This window comes from Euprymna scolopes, chromosome 1 (assembly GCF_053919585.1).
Source record: "Euprymna scolopes isolate OS-2025 chromosome 1, ASM5391958v1, whole genome shotgun sequence".
NCBI classification, from domain to species: domain Eukaryota; kingdom Metazoa; phylum Mollusca; class Cephalopoda; order Sepiida; family Sepiolidae; genus Euprymna; species Euprymna scolopes.
The window spans coordinates 97,089,270-97,108,393 of record NC_136482.1 but is presented as its reverse complement, the minus strand read 5'-3'; the positions used below and the strand labels follow the sequence as shown (position 1 = coordinate 97,108,393).

Genomic DNA, 19,124 nt, shown 5'->3' with positions numbered 1-19,124 from the left:
TGTCATAATATCTAGTCATCTGTAAAAGTTGTAAATAACTATTTATTTTATTTTATAGGCCGGATGGTTGGTCATATCAAACTTTCCGAACTCAATATGTTCTTTTCATCTTATATCTGAGTAAGTATATATATTTAAACAATTTTACTGGATATTTTTCATATTTAAAGGACAGTTACATCCCTTAGCATTTAAAGACCATAAAAGAATTTTTTTTTTTTTTTCAAATTCAGATTTTCCAATTACTCAAAGACTTTTTTATTTCAAAAAATAAAATTCAAGGAAAACACATTTACTTCTCGAGCTAGAGAAGAATTTCAATGTAAAGAATCTATCTGAAATTCAAATTTTCTCATTACTGTAAGAATTAAATTTCTTTAAGACAATAAAAAGAATTCAAGGAAAACATTGCATTTTCTTTAAATCTGTGATAATCAAAATAAAATGAGATTTCTTTAGTGACTTTTATAATTGATTGTTTTGTCAATGTACAATAAATATTGTCTTTTATTTTCAGGTTTTGTGTATATAGTACAATGTTACTATCAAAATGGTTGCCTGTATCGCTTACGTACTTTAGGTAAAAGACATGGCATGGATATTACTGTTGGTAAGTTACTTGCAAATCTAAATCCTAAACTTATTTTTAAACTGTTGCTTATTAAGATGGTTTTTACTTTACATTGGTTTAAATTCTGGAATCTTATTCATTAGGGCAAATTGTTCTTTTTTTATATTACAATATTTGGAGAATGTTAACATTACTGTAAAAAAAAAAAAAATAGAGCATAGTTCCAAAAGTAAAACCTATTTTAACTCCAAAAGTTGAACAGCTATGAGGGTTGGAGCGATATCATTAATACAATCCCCTCTGATCAATTTGGGTGGAATAAAAAAAAAATAGGAGGCCTTACTTTTGGGATGCTCTTTGTAGTAACATTTTTATTTGAATGATCAAATTACTGTTCTCATCTTGGATGTTCGAAAAAATTTTGGTTGATGTAGTCTCCAACTTTTAGGAATTTACTGTATGGAATTTCAAACTTCCGTATAGATTCCCAAATTCGACAAGACTTGCATGATGGTTAGAAACTACATTGGTCAAAATGTGAGAACAGTTGTTTAAATAATGCAACTTATCAATTCTCATCTCAAAAATTCCCAAACATAGTAACAAAATTTGTTTTAATTTCACAAATGTCTGTAACATTCGGTTTTAATATTCTTTATTTAATATTCTTTAATTAATTATTTAATTAATAATTGGTACTCAAACATGTATATGAGGTAGAAATTAATGAATTATGCCAGAAATTATTGCATAATACAACAAATATCTGCATCCACGATATTTAAATAAGTTTATTTTAAAAAACTGTTGTTGTTAATTTTCAACAGTTTTAAAAACCTTTTTTTGTTTTATTTATTTAATTAACTCTTTTTGTAATATGACAGGAATGACATCGCTTAGAAAATAATGGATTTTGATCTTTTGTAGTTATATAGAAAAGTGCATGATAGTCAGATTAGTTCGGTTTAGTTTGAGTTAAGAGATAAGACATCCATGTTTTTGAAGGATTCTTGCTTCTCCATTCCAAATTAAATAAAACTAAAAAAAAAAAAAAAAAAAAAATTAAAACCCAAACAAATGCATTGAATGTTTGCGATCAACACCTACTGAAACTGTAACACACACACATTACTGACTACTGTGGAAAGAAATGTTATGCTACAACTTATTGTACACCTATTATCATGTGTCGGCCATATTTGTTTGTTTCTATGATTCATTCACAATGTTATGTAAACAACTTGTGATTTTTCACAAACAAAAATTCCACTAAGTTGATAGATTTTTGCTTTTACTACTTGAACCAAATTTTGTAACAAAACTTTGGTTATTTCATAGTTTAAGAAAACAAACTTTGGATTTGTTATTGCTATTGAGTATTACTTAATATTCTATTGAAATCATTTTTTTTTTTGTCTTTTTATTGAATATAAAATATATCCTCATCATATTTGGTTTAATGTTAATTTTACATGCAGGCATGCATTGAATGGCTTTAAGAAATTGATTTCTAAACTAACCAATCATCCCTTGCCAGGTCTTGATTTATCCCTCTTTCAAGTTCATTTTCATCCATTCCCATGTCTCCCTTGGCCTCCTCCTATAAACTAGACCTAACATCTTAACTGGTTTACATCTACTAAAAAAAAAAAAACAACAAAAAAAAGCTCCATTCTTTCAATACCATCAGAATCTGTTTTTCCACACATATCTCCCTATACTGTCCAGATTTCATCTTCCTCTATGATCATAACTAAGCCTGTCCTTAAGACTCACATTACACATCCATCATATCATTCTCACATCATTTTTCTCCATGCAACATATGTCCTTAACCCTCACTAGCCAGGTTTCACTTATATACATCATCATACTGCATACACATTCTTGACAAACTCTTCCTTTGATTGACAGTAACGTTCTGCTAGAAGTTTCATGAAGTTCATTCACTCTTAACTTTTGCAATCACACTAGCACCTGCTCCAACATGTGCTCCGATATCACCAAAGTTTTAAAACTTCTTAACAACCTTAGTAGGTTCGTTATTCAGATATACTTTGTCCACATCAGTTCTAATTAGCTGATAACTATAATTACTTTAAATAGTAACACTGAAATTTTACAAGACAGCGTGTCCTGTCCACATTATCTAGATACAAATAACTCTGATTACTTCCAGGCAATTTTTAGTATGTCAGAAGGTTCCTTCATGGGTGCTGGTTTGATTTTCCTCCTCTTTCGTTTTTTTTTTTCCTACAGTGAAAAAGTAAATACCCAATCATCGACTTTGTTACTTTTTGAACATTTTTTTTTTCTTTCTATACAAATTTTTATATAACTTCTGCAAATGAGATGAAATCTTTTCCTGCAAGTATTTTATTAGTATGCATTGTGGATTTCATATTAAAGAAAATATTATGGTTTTGTTTGATAATATTCCTTTATTTATTTTATGTATATATATATATTGCTCAAATGGGTATCTTTTATATATAATAAATATATCTTGGTTTTACATCAGTGGTTTTAATGTATCTTAGTTATAAAAAACAAAATTCTTTCCTCAAGCAGAACAGTTTTGCGCCACTTTTCTATTCCTTACAAAGATTAAGATCATCATATAATACTAGTAAGCCTTAAGTTTATAATACTTATTCTGATTGTAATCAAAATCATGTAATGGATTTAGATTCTAGTAAATGTTTAAAATTTAAGGATTTATTTAAGGGACATTAAGAACTTGAAATTTAGGGAATTTTTTTTATGGTTCAAATTTAATGCAACTGTGAAATATTTGAATTTTCAAATGGGATGTTGTGCCATTAATATTTAAAGAAACTGAAATTTTGGTAATATTAATTGTTGTCTAATATCTATTGTTAAAATTTCACAAAAATCGGGAATATCTGAATTTTATGAATGATTTCCATCCTCTTTCTTGCCCTTTTGCATAAAATTAAAATAAACTAAGTGTAGCTCATGTTATCTACTCTTATGATCACAACTATGTATCAAAATATATAATAATTGGTTAATTAGTTTAGGAATGAATTCTGTACAGAGAAATCCATACACATATCTAACTTTATATATAGACTAGCAGGCCACTTAGCGTTGCCTGGTCATACATTATCTCTATATAAATAAAATGAACTCATTTTTTCCAGTCTGATTTTGACCTTAATAGGATTAAAAATCAAGATATTTCATGCAAATATAATATGCACAAACGGCAGAACAATATCTGAGGTGTGTTATAGGCTTATTATTTCTCAAATTCCTCGATAATCTTAGATTTCTATACTTTTTCTGCTGAGAAGTCACGGCCAAAATCGGTTAAGATCAATGGAAGTGGTAAAATATTTTCTCCCCCTGCCACCACTTAACACCGTTTGGGGATCGTTCACAAGGAACAGTTGAGAAGAGAACACCGGTTTGGCTTCGTAGTTCTTTCATGTGAAGTTATTTAAAATCACTAAACTAAGCTGCAGTGCTCTGTGGCGTAGTGGTTAGCGTGCTGGACAATTCACATGATATTTTCACGTTTGCGCCGACCTACCGTAGTGTTTTTTTTTTTTTTTTTTTTTTTCACACTTTATTTTCCTACTTTTACTGATGACTCCGGGTTTGATCCTTCCTACTTACCTACCATAACATTTTTTTAAAACTCCCCCCCCCCCGTCCCGGAAACAAACGCCGGGTACCCCTGCTAGTACATAAATATAATATTTTGATTCATAGAGAAACTTAGACAGGTGCATGCGAGGTTTGTTTTTCCTAAATAATTTACTTTTTGTAAGTAAAAAAGAAAAAATATTCTGGCTGAGATCAAAACCAAAACTAAAGACAGTGAGTCAAGTACGATAACCATTAGGCTGGCTTGATACGATGTTTAAACAGTGTTTTCAAAAGCACTTATTTTTAACATAATGAATCTGTCATGTGACCATTCACGCATGCACATTTCTGGAACATTTAGCAAACAAATAAAAGTCTGACGACCCCCCCCCCCCATACCAATTCTGACCCCTTAGTAGCCTGTTTTCCGGATGAAAACCAATTAAAAAGTTGTCTGAATATGCTATAGAGTTCAAGTCTGTAGATCAAAAATCTGTTGAGTATATAGGTTGAAAAGTGTCCTCTCTCTCACACACACACACATTCTCACTTTTATAGATATATATAGATAATTGTACATTTGCGTTATTGCCTCTGTCTAATAGATTTATCAGCTTTCAAAGCCAATACCAACTGTTTGGAACTAATACAATATTTCAAAATGTTTAGCATGATTATGGCATAAGCCTGTGTAGACGAGTATTTCAACAAGTAATAAACAGCAGAATCACGATTTAAACATAAACAAAAAAAAAACTACCTTTCTCATATTCGTTATTGAGCTTGGTAGAATGAGGTTCTTTTAATAGTCTGTATCCAATTTTAAGTTTGTACCATGCTTAACATTTATATATCTAACTTTTTTTTTTTTTTTAGAGGGTTTCATGTCCTGGATGTGGAAAGGACTAGCTTCTCTCTTACCACTCCTGTTTTTTGGTTATGTAAGTATCAGATCTTGTAATGCCTCTGTTTATATAGCTTATATTGAAATCTAAATGGCTTTCTAAATCTATAAAAATAGAACGTATTAATAGATCTGTCTCCAGCACTTATGTATGTGTGTATATAGAGTGGTAGACAAAATGGATTTTTTTTTTTCTTATATATTTTGTTTCAGAACGATTTGAACGATTTTGTAGTAGCAAAGTAAAATAAAATACTGCATCTGTACTATGGATGAGTTTGTGAGCTGGACAACTGGAAAGCACCAGAATATTAGATAAATAATTTATCAAGTTATCCATGGTATAACTTTAATAATACTTCATACAAAATAAAGCCAGATAAGATTTTGGCCCATCCTTATGTTGTCCTGGTGCTACCAGATCAGGCTGTCCTTTGGCTTCCTGAGACGAAACGCACCTATATTGATGTTTTTTGTTTTCTGATCTTTTTTGTAAAACTTAATTTTGTTCTGCAAAACCAAAAACAGTCCCTCTCCCTCCCCTTTTTATTTTATTTCCCCTCCACCTCCCAGACCCTGTCGGTGGAGTATCAGAATACACCGACTGCCCCCCCCCCTGCAGAGAGTAAAAGTCCCTCAATGGGGCCACCGGTTGGCCGTAGGTGGCGACCCATAATGCCTTAGAATGGGATCCTGGTGGCTGAGCACCTCATGACCTCGGAATCAAGTGGCTGTGAGTTAGCAACACTCCACATTCAGCTAGACGGGCGGTCAAGCAGGCTCGACCCGATCAACCGGCTAGTCATGACAGTCCCTAATAATAGTAAAACCCTCACAAAAAGAGTAATACAAACACATTACACTTATAAAAAATAAAAAAAACACACACACACACACACACTATCATTAGAAGGCGATGACAAGGGCCAATCAAATGGTGAAAACTGATGTTATTGACAACTAACCCTTTCTATACCTTGCTGGGTCCGAGGAAATGGAAAAAAATTGTCATAAGTAGCTATACTCACTGTTTGAGTATATCATCATTGTATCCTTGAGATGCTTGGGTGAATGGGTTCCCCCTCCCCCCAACCATCTCCCAATTTAGGGCTCCGAGGAGTGTGGGGAGCAAGGATGATGAAAAAAAACAAAAAATATCCTATGGCTTCCAAAAAAATTAAAAGACCCTATCCAGAAAGTGATGAAGATGAAAACACAAACTTTCCAGAGTATATAAACTTGAAATCGCAAGATAACACACAAATAACTAAAATGTCCCCATTCATAATCGAAAAAATTATCAACAAAAATCTGAACACAAAACAAATTAAAAAAATTAAAAAATGGAACTTTACTCTTACAAGTATCGACTAAAAGTAGTACCGAAGAAATTTTAACATGGACAAAGTTCCATGATATAAACATCAAAGCCTACCCTTACAAAACCCTCAACACCTCAAAGGGAGTCATCAGATGTCTAGAATTAAACATCTGCTCTCTAGAAGAAATAAAAACAAACCTAAAAAAACAAAAAATTATAGATACTAAAAGAATTACAATAAAAAGAAACGAATAAACACCAACATCTCAATCTCCGTAACTTCACTGAATATAACCACATAACAAATAATCCAAATAGTTTCTAGAGGAACATCCATTCTCATCAACAAAAACACAGCACAAAGCCAAACAAATCTACAAACTAATTTACAGGCAATTGCCACTACAACCACCCTACATAGAACAGTCACAATCTGCTCCATCTATCTACCCCCAAATTACCCTATAGATGAAAGAGAGATAGAAAACCTTATCAACCAACTTCCTTGCCATTCATATTATTAGGTGACTTTAACAGTCATAATGTTAGTTGGGATGTTCAGACACAGACAGAAAAGGAATCATTATAGAAAATATTATCAACAACAACAACCTATGCATAACAAAAAAACAACCTTTATTCACTCTGCTACAAACTCCTTCTCAGCAATTGACCTCTCTATAAGTGATCCTAGTATCTTTGTGGATTACAACTGGACAATGCACGAGGATATTTGTGGGAGCGACCATTTCCCAATAATATTAGAACACTTTGATCCTGAAACAAACTCAAAAATTCCTTGTTGGAACCTTAAAAAAGGTAACTGGAATAAATTCAAATCATTATGCGAACACAAACTCTTACCTGGAAAACATGTGAAAGACCCAATCACTCACTTTACAGATACCATCATCTCAATAGCTGAGGAATGCATATCAAAAACAAAGGTATCAACCAAGTATAATCGACCCTGGTTTAATGATGATTGCAAAAAGGCTATCAGGCTACGACATGCTGCATTAAGATAATTCAACAACCGACCAACTACTCAAAATTTAAACAACTTCAAAATATGCAGAGCTAAAGCACGGCGAACAATAAAAGAAGCCAAATGTGAATCATGGAAAAACTGTGTGTCCAAAATCAACAATAACACCAAAGATGGAAAATCTCAGGAAAAAACACCAGTTCCCGTCTCAACCATCTCTGTATAAACAATAAAAAAATAACCGAAAAAAAGGACATAGCCAACATGCTTGCAGACACTATTGCAAATAATTCATCATCCAAAAATTACAATAAAAAATTCCAGACTATTAAACATGAATCAGAAAAAAACAACCTACACTTTAAAAGTAATAATGAAGAAGTTTATAATAAACTTTTTACCATTCAAAAACTAAAGGATTCATTTAAAAAGCCGATAACATGGCTGAAGGACCAGATGAGATAACATAGGACTTCCTGAAACAATTACCAGATCCACCATTAAAGTACTTTCGATTCTTAATGACATCTGGATCAATGGCAGCCTTCCAGCTATATGGAAACAAGCCACTGTCGTTCCCATACCAAAACCAGGGAAGGATGCATCTGACCCCTCTAATTATCGCCCCATAGCTTTAACAAGCTGTGTGCAAGACGATAGAGAGAATGATAAACACCAGACAAATGTGGTTTCTTGAAATAAATTATTAACCAACCTTCAATGTGGTTTCTGAAAATAACGGAGCACTACAGACCACTTAATACGTCTGGAAACCTCTATCAGAAATGCATTTATACAAAAAAAGCGTATGACTGCTATATTCTTTGATCTGGAAAAAGCTTACGATACCACATGGCGGTATGGTATCATAAAAGATCTCAAAGAAACTGGACTGAAAGGAAGACTACCCATCTTCATCAACAATTTTATCAACAATAGATCATTTAATGTCCGTGTAGGAACATGCCTCTCTGATATTAAGGAACAGGAAACGAGAGTACCACAGGGAAGTATTTTGTCTGTAACATTGTTTAATCTAAAGATTAACAATATCGTTAAATGCATAAACTAAGGTGTAGATTGCTCACTATATGTAGATGATTTTTTAATTGCATATAGCTCAAAGCATATCCATATAATTGAGCGTCAACTCCAACTATGCATGGACAAATTAAAAAAATGGACAACCGAAAACGGATTTAAATTTTCCACTGATAAGACTAAATGCGTGCACTTTTGTCAGCTTGGAAAACTGCACCCAGATCCTCTCTTAACTACAGGGTGGTCAAAAAGTCAGGTAACATGTTAAAGGTAGAAAAAACAATATGATACGTTATAATCTCTATTCGTTTAATATTATTTGTTTAAATATTAATTAACAAAATAAACATTTTTCATGTTTATGGTACTTAAATATACGTGTATTGCTAATATCGTTTTTCTTTAAAATGTTACCTGACTTTTTGACCACCCTGTAGATGATACCCAGATTCCTGTTGTCGACGAACATAAATTCGTAGGGCTAATATTAGACAAAAGACTCACATTCATCCCTCATATTAAACGCTTAAAGAATAAATGCAACAAAACTCTCCAGCTAATGCGAGTCATTGCCCACACAGACTGGGGAGCGGACAGACAAACCCTACTGAAACTATATAGATCACTAGTACGCTCCAAACTAGATTATGGCAGCTTCATTTATGGCACCACCAGAAAATCATATATAAAGATACTAGACACTGTTCAACATCAGGATCTCAGGCTTGTACTGGGAGCATTCCGAACTTCTCCCACTGATAGTCTCTATACAGAAGCCAACGAACCACCATTATCAATTCGGCGCAACAAATTAGCTTTACAGTACTTAACAAAAATTTTCTCTTGCCCAGACAATCCTGCCTATGATTGTATTGCAAACGCACTAGATTACAATCTCTACGATAGGAAAAAAATCACAACCATCAAATCCAGCCTTCAATCCCAACTACCAAAACCTATTTGACCAAAAGGTAAAAGCTATAAAACCTTTTGGTCTTCATATGAAACCATTAGTGGAAGATGCAGGTATCACAATCAGGAACATCCATGAGGTCAACCAACTAAACCTCCCACCCTGGCTACTAAAACAACCTGAAATTATCTTTGAACTAAACAAGCTCCCAAAAAATCAAACTCATCTACTGAACTATCAAGAAAAACTATTTAACATTCAGGAAAAATACCCAAATCATCAGCATATCTATACAGATGGTTCTAAGGACGGCAACAGAACTGGATGCGGAATAATATCCAATAGCACTACCTTGCAGAAGCGACTACCAGACTATGCTTCAATTTTTAGTGCTGAAGCCACAACTATAGACCTGGCACTAGACCTCATTACTGACCTCACCTACAACAAATTTATAATTTTTTCAGACTCCCTATCAGTACTCGAATCTCTAAAGAACCAAAATTTAAATAATCTGCTACTCCTCAATCTATTACAAAAAAATACATATTCTTTCACAAAATAAAAATATCAAATTCTGCAGGATACTCAGTCATTTTGGAATCCAAGGCAATGAAAAAGCTGACAGAGCTGCAAAAAATTCACTAAATCTTGATGTAAGCGATTTAAAAATTCCACACTCGGACTACAAACAACTAATACATAGATTCATTATGAAGAAATGGCAAGAAAAATGGAATAATTGTCAAAACAACAAACTTTTAAAAATCAAACCCACAATAGAGAAATGTTTACCAAATTTCAGAAAATCGCGTAGAGAGGAAATAGTTTTGTCCCGCATTTGCATAGGACATGCACATATAACCCACTCCTTTCTGCTAAAAAAAGACCCTTCAGAATGTGTGGCATGCCAAGAACCCTTTACTGTAAAACACTTTCTTTTGGATTGTGGCGACCTTGAGAATATCCAGTAGAACTATTACAAAGTTAACAATTTGAAAGAACTATTTAAAAAAGTCAATCCTAATAAAATACTAACATTCCTAAAATAAACCAATTTATACAAAAGAACATAATTTTACCCGATCCAACTTCACCCCGCCCCCCCCCCCCCAAAAAAAAACAACTCCACCTAATAACCCCAAAAGGCTGACTGAATAAGTTAAAATATCTAACAAAAAAAAAATATATATATGACGGACCTTGGCATAACCAAAAAAAAAAAGTTGATATGCTGTAAAACCTAACTTAACCTAATAAAATACTAACATTCCTAAAAAGAATATAATTTTATCCGATCCAACTTCACTCCCACCCACCCCACCCCCCAAAAAACACCACCTAATGACCCCAAAAAGCTGACTAAGTTCAAATATCTAACAAAAAACAAAAAAATATGACGGACCTCGGCATTAAATAATCAAAAAAAAAAGGGTTGATATGCCGTAAAACCCAACATAACCTAACCTAACCTTATGTTGTCAGATGGAGATATTTAGTTTTACAACTGACTTGTTCTTAAATAACCTACAATTTTAATATTTAGGCATATTCTTAATCAGATTTTTAAGAATTGAAATTAACCAAGTAATTTTCAGTTCATTTCCATATTTAAACAACTATTCTTTATTTTTGTCTTTTGTAGATTAGTGGTTTCTCCAAAAAAAAAAAAAGTTTTTCTAAGAATACAGATGAGTCGTAATATTCTACTTTATCTAGCCAGAAATTTCACTTTATTTTCATATCTAAACAACTATTCTTTATTCAAATATTAGCAGACTGCCCGTTATTGCCCGGCTGTAAAATACGCTTTAATATAATATTTTGATTAACGCAGATTTTGTATTTATTATATTATATTGGACCCAATATATAGTAATGATTCAAAGTTTTTAAAAAATGGCTTGTGACCCACCACCGAGAATCAAAATCAAAAAGTTTAGCTTATGATTTACTTTTTCCTTTGACGTTAAACTTTGACGTAAAATTAAAATATGAACCAATAGCTATTACATTACGCATGCATTTTCGTAATGCCATCGTTCGACCTTCGCCTGGCAAATTCCATTTTTTAAAATTTTCACTTTCGCACCAATTTTCCCCAGCTAAAACCTAAATATAAAGTTTCACATGTGTTTGAATGCCCTATATATTAAGTTTCATGTCTGTAGACCAAAAACTGACAGGAGTTTAATAGGCAAAATTTTTTAAACAAATGTGTATATACACATACATAAATACATGGTGACCCAAAAAAAACAAAAGCTAAATGGAGGCTATCTAGAACATATGCTGTAGAATGGAGAAAAAAAAAGGCCAAAGACCCTAGTATTTTGATGCGATGTTTTGAATATAATAAACTAGTTATGACCAAAGTTTCATTTCATTCGGACAAAACACTAAGAAACGAGGCCTAATTAGACTTGGGGCCCGTTTTTGGGGGGTCACCCTGTATATATGTAGAAAGAGATTTGTGCTTACTATAACCTTTTTATGCAAATATTACGCAAGTATAAATCATGTAGAATATCTGCATGAATATAATTACATGTAATAGTTAACTAAAGATGATTATTCCATAAGAAAAAGGAAAAAAAAAAACTAATAGGGGATTAATTAAAATGAATGTTTAAAAGAATATGCAAATTAGCTTGATCTTTTGCAGATGAATGCAATTCCACATCCCATATGTAACAAAGTTGTATTTTCTTGTTAAATATATAGAAAAAAGGGTTTTTAATATGAATATCAATACACGAAAAAAACAAACTAAATTTATAGGAGTATGTATATATAAGATGTTAGGTAACATAATAGGGATACAATGTCTAGCGATAGTTATATTAGAAGCGAAATAATTGTGCAGTGAGGGATAAAATATTGAGGCTGTTTGGGGGTGGGAGAACTAAATTTCTTTCTTTTTTTTTTTAGTGCCCCCATATATATATATATATATGCACACTCCTGATCAAAAATTTAAGAAACCTTTTTTTTTTTTTTTTTATTTTTTTTTTTTTTAAGAAAAGATTTTAAACTCCTTCCACTTAAGGTTATCAATACTACAATCTAAAAGGTTATGGGAAACAAAAGCTACATTCCAAACATTTAATTCAGAATTTACATTTTTATAAAATGAGATAAGCAAAATTATAAGACCAGGGGTATAAATTTTACAAAATTGTACGAGAAGTGTATGAAAACATTCAACAACTAAATTTAACGAGTTCTACCTCCACTGAATTTGAGGAGTTCAAAAATTCTTTGGGGCATGCTAGAAATAAGGTGCAGGGGATGTTGCTCCAGCTTCTGAAGATGGCTTCATGAAGTTCATTTTTATTGTTTGCCATTTTGATAAACATCTCTTGCCATCCATCTCCAAACATTTTCAATTGGGTTCAAGTCTTGTGAGCATGCAGGATGCCCCAACAGATGGACCCCCATTTTCTTGCAGAAAGGTCAAGATCCATCGTGCGGCATGGATTGCAGCAATATCCTGTTAGAATAACCATCCATCCCCGTACAAATAATGGCCCTCAGTCATCAATGATTCTTTTTGTTACATGCTAACATAACCAGCTGCTGTCTGATGACTCTGTACTACCTGGAGCTCCATTGTCCTTCTGTAAGAAAAGACACCCCATACCATTAGGGACCCTTCCATCAATGCAATGTCTTTTTTTTTTTATGATTTTTTTTTTTTTTTTTTTACATTTTTTTTATGATAGCAAAAGTAAATATTAGTTATGAGGTTTCATATAAATCACTTCAGGCATACCATTCAAGTCACTTCCATTTATGATTGCTATCTTGAATGTTATTTACTGATATTAATTTAATTTTTCATTGTATTTTCAGTTATTCCAAATGTATAATGCTTATGTCTTATGGACTCTTACATATGATGAACGCTGTACCGAATGGCAGGTAATTCTCTAATTCTTTTACCAGTTTTTCTATTATGTCTGCTATCCTTGTAGTCCAATCTAAAAACTTGACATCAGCCAGGTCGAAACCTTTAAAATGTCGATTTGAAACTAACTTCTGGACAGAATTAAAGTTTATATGCCAAGAGACAAGCGTCGGTTTATGCCTATAAACCAAACATGAATACAACCAATTCTTAAAGTTACTGATGTAAACCACTTCTTCCTCAGTCTATCATGTTGTCTAGTGTCAAGTATATCCAAATGCAATATTCAATTATGTAAGAGGTGGCATGCTGTTTATGGTTGAACCATTGGGCATTAACATCTTTTAGTGATTTGGATTATTCAGAATACTGTTCTCATTTTTAGTGTTATTTTCACATTTTGGCCAATGTAACCGCCAATCTTCTTCAGGTGTATCTTGTCAAACTCCAGAATCTTTCCCTGAAACTCTGTAATCTGGACAGAATTTCGAATGGAACCCTTTTATTTAATCCATGCTCTCATTCCGTCAGCCATAAATGAATAGAACACTTGAGTAATTCATAATTTTATTCTTTATATCACCCGCATTGAGGATTGAAACTTCAACCTTTAGAAGAGTAACTTATAACTGAATTTACCTAGTACTTTATCCATTATACCACAGTGTACAAGTAGACCAAATAATACAAATTATGAATTCTCATCTCAGAAATTCAGAAGCATGATATCTTTTAGTTTTTGGACGATTGCTATTCTCTTTGGTAAGAACATCTATATGTATGGATCATCAAAATTTCTCGAATTTTCAAGTGGATTGTGATGAACCTGATTTGTTTTCTACAATCAATTGATGACTGTATACATCAATTTGTGTACCAGATGTCACATTGACATTAGTTGCAGGTGTTATTTCATAGTTTTCATTTTAATTAGTTATGGCTAGAGTTGAATTTATCCTACTATCTATCGTTGGGGTGCAAGAAGAGATTCATACCTCTCTTTCCTAGTCATGCAAGTTACACAATGTTTATAGCATAACTTGAATCCGCCATGCCATATTAACATTGTAATCGTGTCGATAGTACTGAAAGATCCCAATGTATTTGTTGTGGCATCTTTTTTTGGTCAATTTATGCAATGGTTATTGTAAGATTTAAAAAAAAAAATTTCTAGTTTCTTTGTTTTATTGGTTGAAAACTTTGATAATCAAAGCAGATAAAGAAAATTAAGTAACAAAAATACATTTATAATAGGATGCTTTAATAGACGTCTGAAATTTTTTATTTTTTAATGGAAATCGCTCCAAACAAGGTTTGAAATCACTTGATGTAAGAAGCTAAGAAAAATGAAAGATGATTATCACAACAACCGGAGATGCCTAATTGATTAAGAATTAAAAAAGAAAATCTTTTTCCTTGTATACATTAAAAATATTCACTTTATCATTAATAATTTTGATATAATTAAAAACAATAATTTGACAATGTAAATTAATAGTAAATATCGACAGTAATCATCTTTGTAAATCCTGTTAATGCTGAATATAGTGTCACACGTGATTGCCAGGGAGTGCATTTGAAACAATTCTGTAAGGATTTATCTTAATTTTTACTAATCCAACTGCAGATTGCATGGCTACGATTAAACTCTCACAAAAGTAGTTTAGTCCAATTCACTGCTCAGAAACAAATTTCAGAATTTATTTTAATTATTCATATTTGAATTTTTCAGACTACTGTTCTCATCTTGTGTGTGATTTTCATGTTTTGGTCACCGTAATCTTCGACCTTCTTCAGGTGTATCTTGTCGAACTCTGGAATTTGGATGGAATTTCGAACAGAACCCTCTATTTACTTCACGAGACTCTAAGTCTACCATTCACTAATAAGAACCATTATCAACAAAAGTAAACATCACCTAACTACCCATAAGGAATCAGTGCTAAACAAAGGTCTCAACTTCGCTACAACCATCAAATAGATTCCATACTTAGATATGATGGCTCTAATAGAGGAGGCAGCCTTAAATAAACCCAAAGTACAAGATGAACTAAGGTGGAAAGTGAGACAAGCACTCGAGAATTCAAAGCCTCCAAAACCAAACCTCTCAAAGGAAAAAGTATTGACTATCAAGTTTGTGTGTAGTGACAGTGATATCATAATACTACCAGCAGACAAAGTTAATGCCACAGTGTTAATGGATAACGCAGAATATTCCAAAAAATTGGCAGATTTAATAGAATCTGGTGGTTACTGTAAAGTGAAGAATCTGACCTTTAAAATGTAAAGGAAGTGGTCACCAATCCTCAGTAAGAACAAAGACCTATTACTACCTGCAAAATACAGACAGCATTACCGCAAGCTACCACACTTATATGGCCTTCCTAAGATTCATAAGGATGTTATTCCATTAAGGTCCATTGTCAGCGCCCCAGGTTCAGCATGCCATCCATTGAGCCAATTTGTGGTAGATATAATCATCCCAATCATTGACAAATCTCCATCATACATCAAGAATTCAGCTCATTTCATGGCAATTATAAGCAATGCTCCCATTCATTCCAACCAGATGGTGACTCTAAATGTAGTGAGTCTGTTCACGAAAATATCCACTGATGAGATTCTGACAGTAGTGCGGTACAAGCTAACTTCTCATGCCTCACTGAAGGAATGCACTTACATTCCAATTGACGATATAATGGAGATGTTGACCTTCTGTGTAGAAACTACATACTTTGTGATGAGATCTGATATATTTCCACAGGAAGAAGGGATGGCAATGGGATCCCTATTTTCCCAGTATTGGTCAACGCATGCATGGAAAACTTTAAGAAAATGGCGTTAGGATCAACACCACTAAAGCCAACAATGTGGTGACAATATGTGGATGACATATTCATGTTCGAGCCCCATCAGGGAGATGTTCAAACATTACTAGACCATGTAAACTCTATCCGTCCAACTATACAGTTCATGATGAAAAAAGAACCTAACAAATTATGTGCTGATTATCCGTACTGGCCAGGGGTTTGTCATTTGTATACCGAAAGCCAACTTTCACTTGACAGTACCTAGACTTCAACTCCCACCATCCATATAATGTAAAAAAAGGAATCGTCCGTTGCCTACAATACCGAGCAAAAGCAATATGTAGTAACAGCCATGTATATCAATAGGAGATGAACAATTTAAAAGAAACCCTCCACTGAAACAACTATCTAGTATGACATCAGCTCCAAAAAATCTGGACTAGACACAAAAAGATATCACTCAGAAAAAACTCGCCACAGCTTGTATACCATACATGAAGGGTTTGTCTGAAAAACTTTAATGAATGTAATCCATATGACATCAGGACAGTGTTCAGGAGCAATTCATCTCTCCGGAAACACTTTGTGAGAAAAAAATCATGATTAAGAACTGTGTATACAAGATCCCATGTAAATGTGGAAAACTTATACAAAGATGAGACATGTCACCCACTAAAAGTATGGTTAGTAGAACATTGAAAAGCCATAATATGTGGAGAGATTGAAAAAGCTGACCATATCTGGAGGGAAAAGGGAAACCATCTACCATTATGGAACGAAATAAAAATCATAGACAGAAGAATGGTGGACAGTAAGATGACTCAAAGCAGCAGCACATATGCTGGGAGACAACTAATTACTAAGTAGACGTAGTATATAATTTAATACGATATGGGAACCGTTAATTATAAACAATAGATAATATATACAGTAATAAGTAAAAACAATGATATATATATATATATATATATATATATATATATATATACACTAATATAGTAATAATAAATTAGTAATAAATAGTGATATTTACAACTAGAAATAAAATAGGTTTATGGCTCCTAAATGTGCACTAGAATTGTCTGCAAGAACTTGTGACGCAATAGATACAATACTTGGAAAAATCATCAATTGTAAAAATAACCTTCTTCTGAAGGTTGAAAGTTCAAATCTCAGTGTGAGCAACCGACAAATGCAATTGTGAATTACATAGGACTTCTATCCGGTCATGGCTGATGGAACAAGAGCATGCTACCCTCATGAAGTAAATAAAAGGTTCCATTTGAAATTTCGTCCGAATTCAACAGAAACGTTTCTGAGTTTGACAAGATGCATCCGAAGAAGGTTGGAGGTTACATCAACTGAAATATGCAAAACCACGCTCAAGATGAGAACAGTAGTCTGATGAATCCAAATATGAACAACCAATTCTCATCTCAAAAATTTAGAAACTTCATTGTTTCAATTTATGGTGTTACAAACGAAATATCAAGATGTGTTAGCAAACTTCAAATTGACAACTCTCTTTTATGTAATTGTAGATTTGGCATCTATCAGTTATTTTTACTTCAGCTTGGTTTGGCAATTCATGTAGCTTCAGCAAGACTGAACCACATGTCACACAGCATGCAATATGATCAATTTGCTGAGAGAAACATTCGATGAACAAATAATTTCACGAAATGAACCTGTCAACTGACTACCTTGTTCATGCAATTTAACCTCATTAGTTTATTTTATCTGGGGATATATAAAGTCCCATGTCTATGCTGATAAACCAGACACAATAGACCACTTGGAAGACAACATTTGGTGCATTATTACTAAAATACAGCCTAATTTAATGTGTAAAGTTAGAAAATTGGACCTCTAGATTACACCCTTTATATGCAAGCCATATGCCCAAAATTCTATTTAAATTATAAATGCCAAAAGTTAATGTTTGGAATATTTGTGTAAGAAAAGTCTTTTTCTATTATTTTAATTTAAAGTTTGTCGCCTCTAAAAGATAAAACACCCTATAAATGCATGTTAGATTATTTGCATAAAAATGAAAAAACAATGAAAATGATTTTGTGAAATTAGTACCCTCAAAACTTAAGTTGTACTCAATTCTGATTTTCATCCATTACATTTGACTAGCGTTTAATTTTAATTTTTTTTTGTACACAGGTGTCAGTTTTGAGTGTGATTACCTTCATGTTAGCTTCTGGCAACACTCTTACAACACTGATGGTCATCAGGGACAAACTCAAGAAAGATGGATTCATTACCCTTGAAAGCTTCCGGAACAAATACGGTTTCATGAGGAACACGATACGACAACCAGCAGCTACAAATGAAAATGCTCCGACAGATAATGATCCCCAAAGTAACCGGTAAAAAGCAAAATGGGAGATTGTAACCTTTGTCTGTACTGGCTATTGCTGCTGCCAACTAAACAAGACGATGCCCACTCTTAATGCTGCGACCACACTTAGAATCAGAAGTATTAAACCAGCTGAAATCAAAGATTTTAAAGAATTTTTTTTCTTTAATTTTATGTGCATCATATTGTTAAATAGGCAATTATTTTTAAAAAGTTTTGAAAGCATTGTCTTTAGATCTTAAACATTCATAAATAGTAAAAAAGAAAACAATTTTTTTTTTTTATAGAGAAGTACAAATTATTCTATGAATATGTTATAATTTTCATAGTCCTATTCTCCGACACATGCCAGCATGTAAAACAGACAATAAACTGTATATGATGACAAAAATATGAAGCCTTATTATAAGGTCTGTGTTTTTAAATTAAATAAAACGATCATACACAGAAACCAGCTTTATGATTTTGAGAAAAATAGTGTTTCTTTCATTAATGTGATTTAATTATTGTATTTTTCTTTTTTAAGATAATGCTGTAAAAATAATTTAAACAAGACATTTACAATTTGCTGTCTAAAGTTCATAATGACCAAAGATATTTTCAATGTAAATTGTTTTATAAAGAGGAAAAAATATAAAATGCCCAACTGTTATTTTCACTATATTAGAGACCATGACATC

At 32.7% G+C, this 19,124-nt stretch overlaps 1 protein-coding gene across 2 annotated transcripts in view; it reads left to right on the top strand.

The window, feature by feature from the left end:
- The window catches only part of LOC145255217 (transmembrane protein 120A-like), a 133,286-nt gene extending 114,391 nt beyond the window's left edge, over positions 1–18,895 (top strand). For both annotated transcript variants that reach the window (XM_080113947.1, XM_080113939.1), the window contains 5 exons: positions 59–120; positions 518–610; positions 5,066–5,130; positions 13,212–13,280; positions 18,249–18,895. In XM_080113947.1, coding sequence (XP_079970073.1) covers positions 59–120; positions 518–610; positions 5,066–5,130; positions 13,212–13,280; positions 18,249–18,458 — 499 coding nt within the window. In that variant the 3' untranslated portion in view covers positions 18,459–18,895. The remainder of the gene's footprint in view (positions 1–58; positions 121–517; positions 611–5,065; positions 5,131–13,211; positions 13,281–18,248) is intronic.
- The last annotated feature ends 229 nt before the right edge of the window (positions 18,896–19,124 follow it).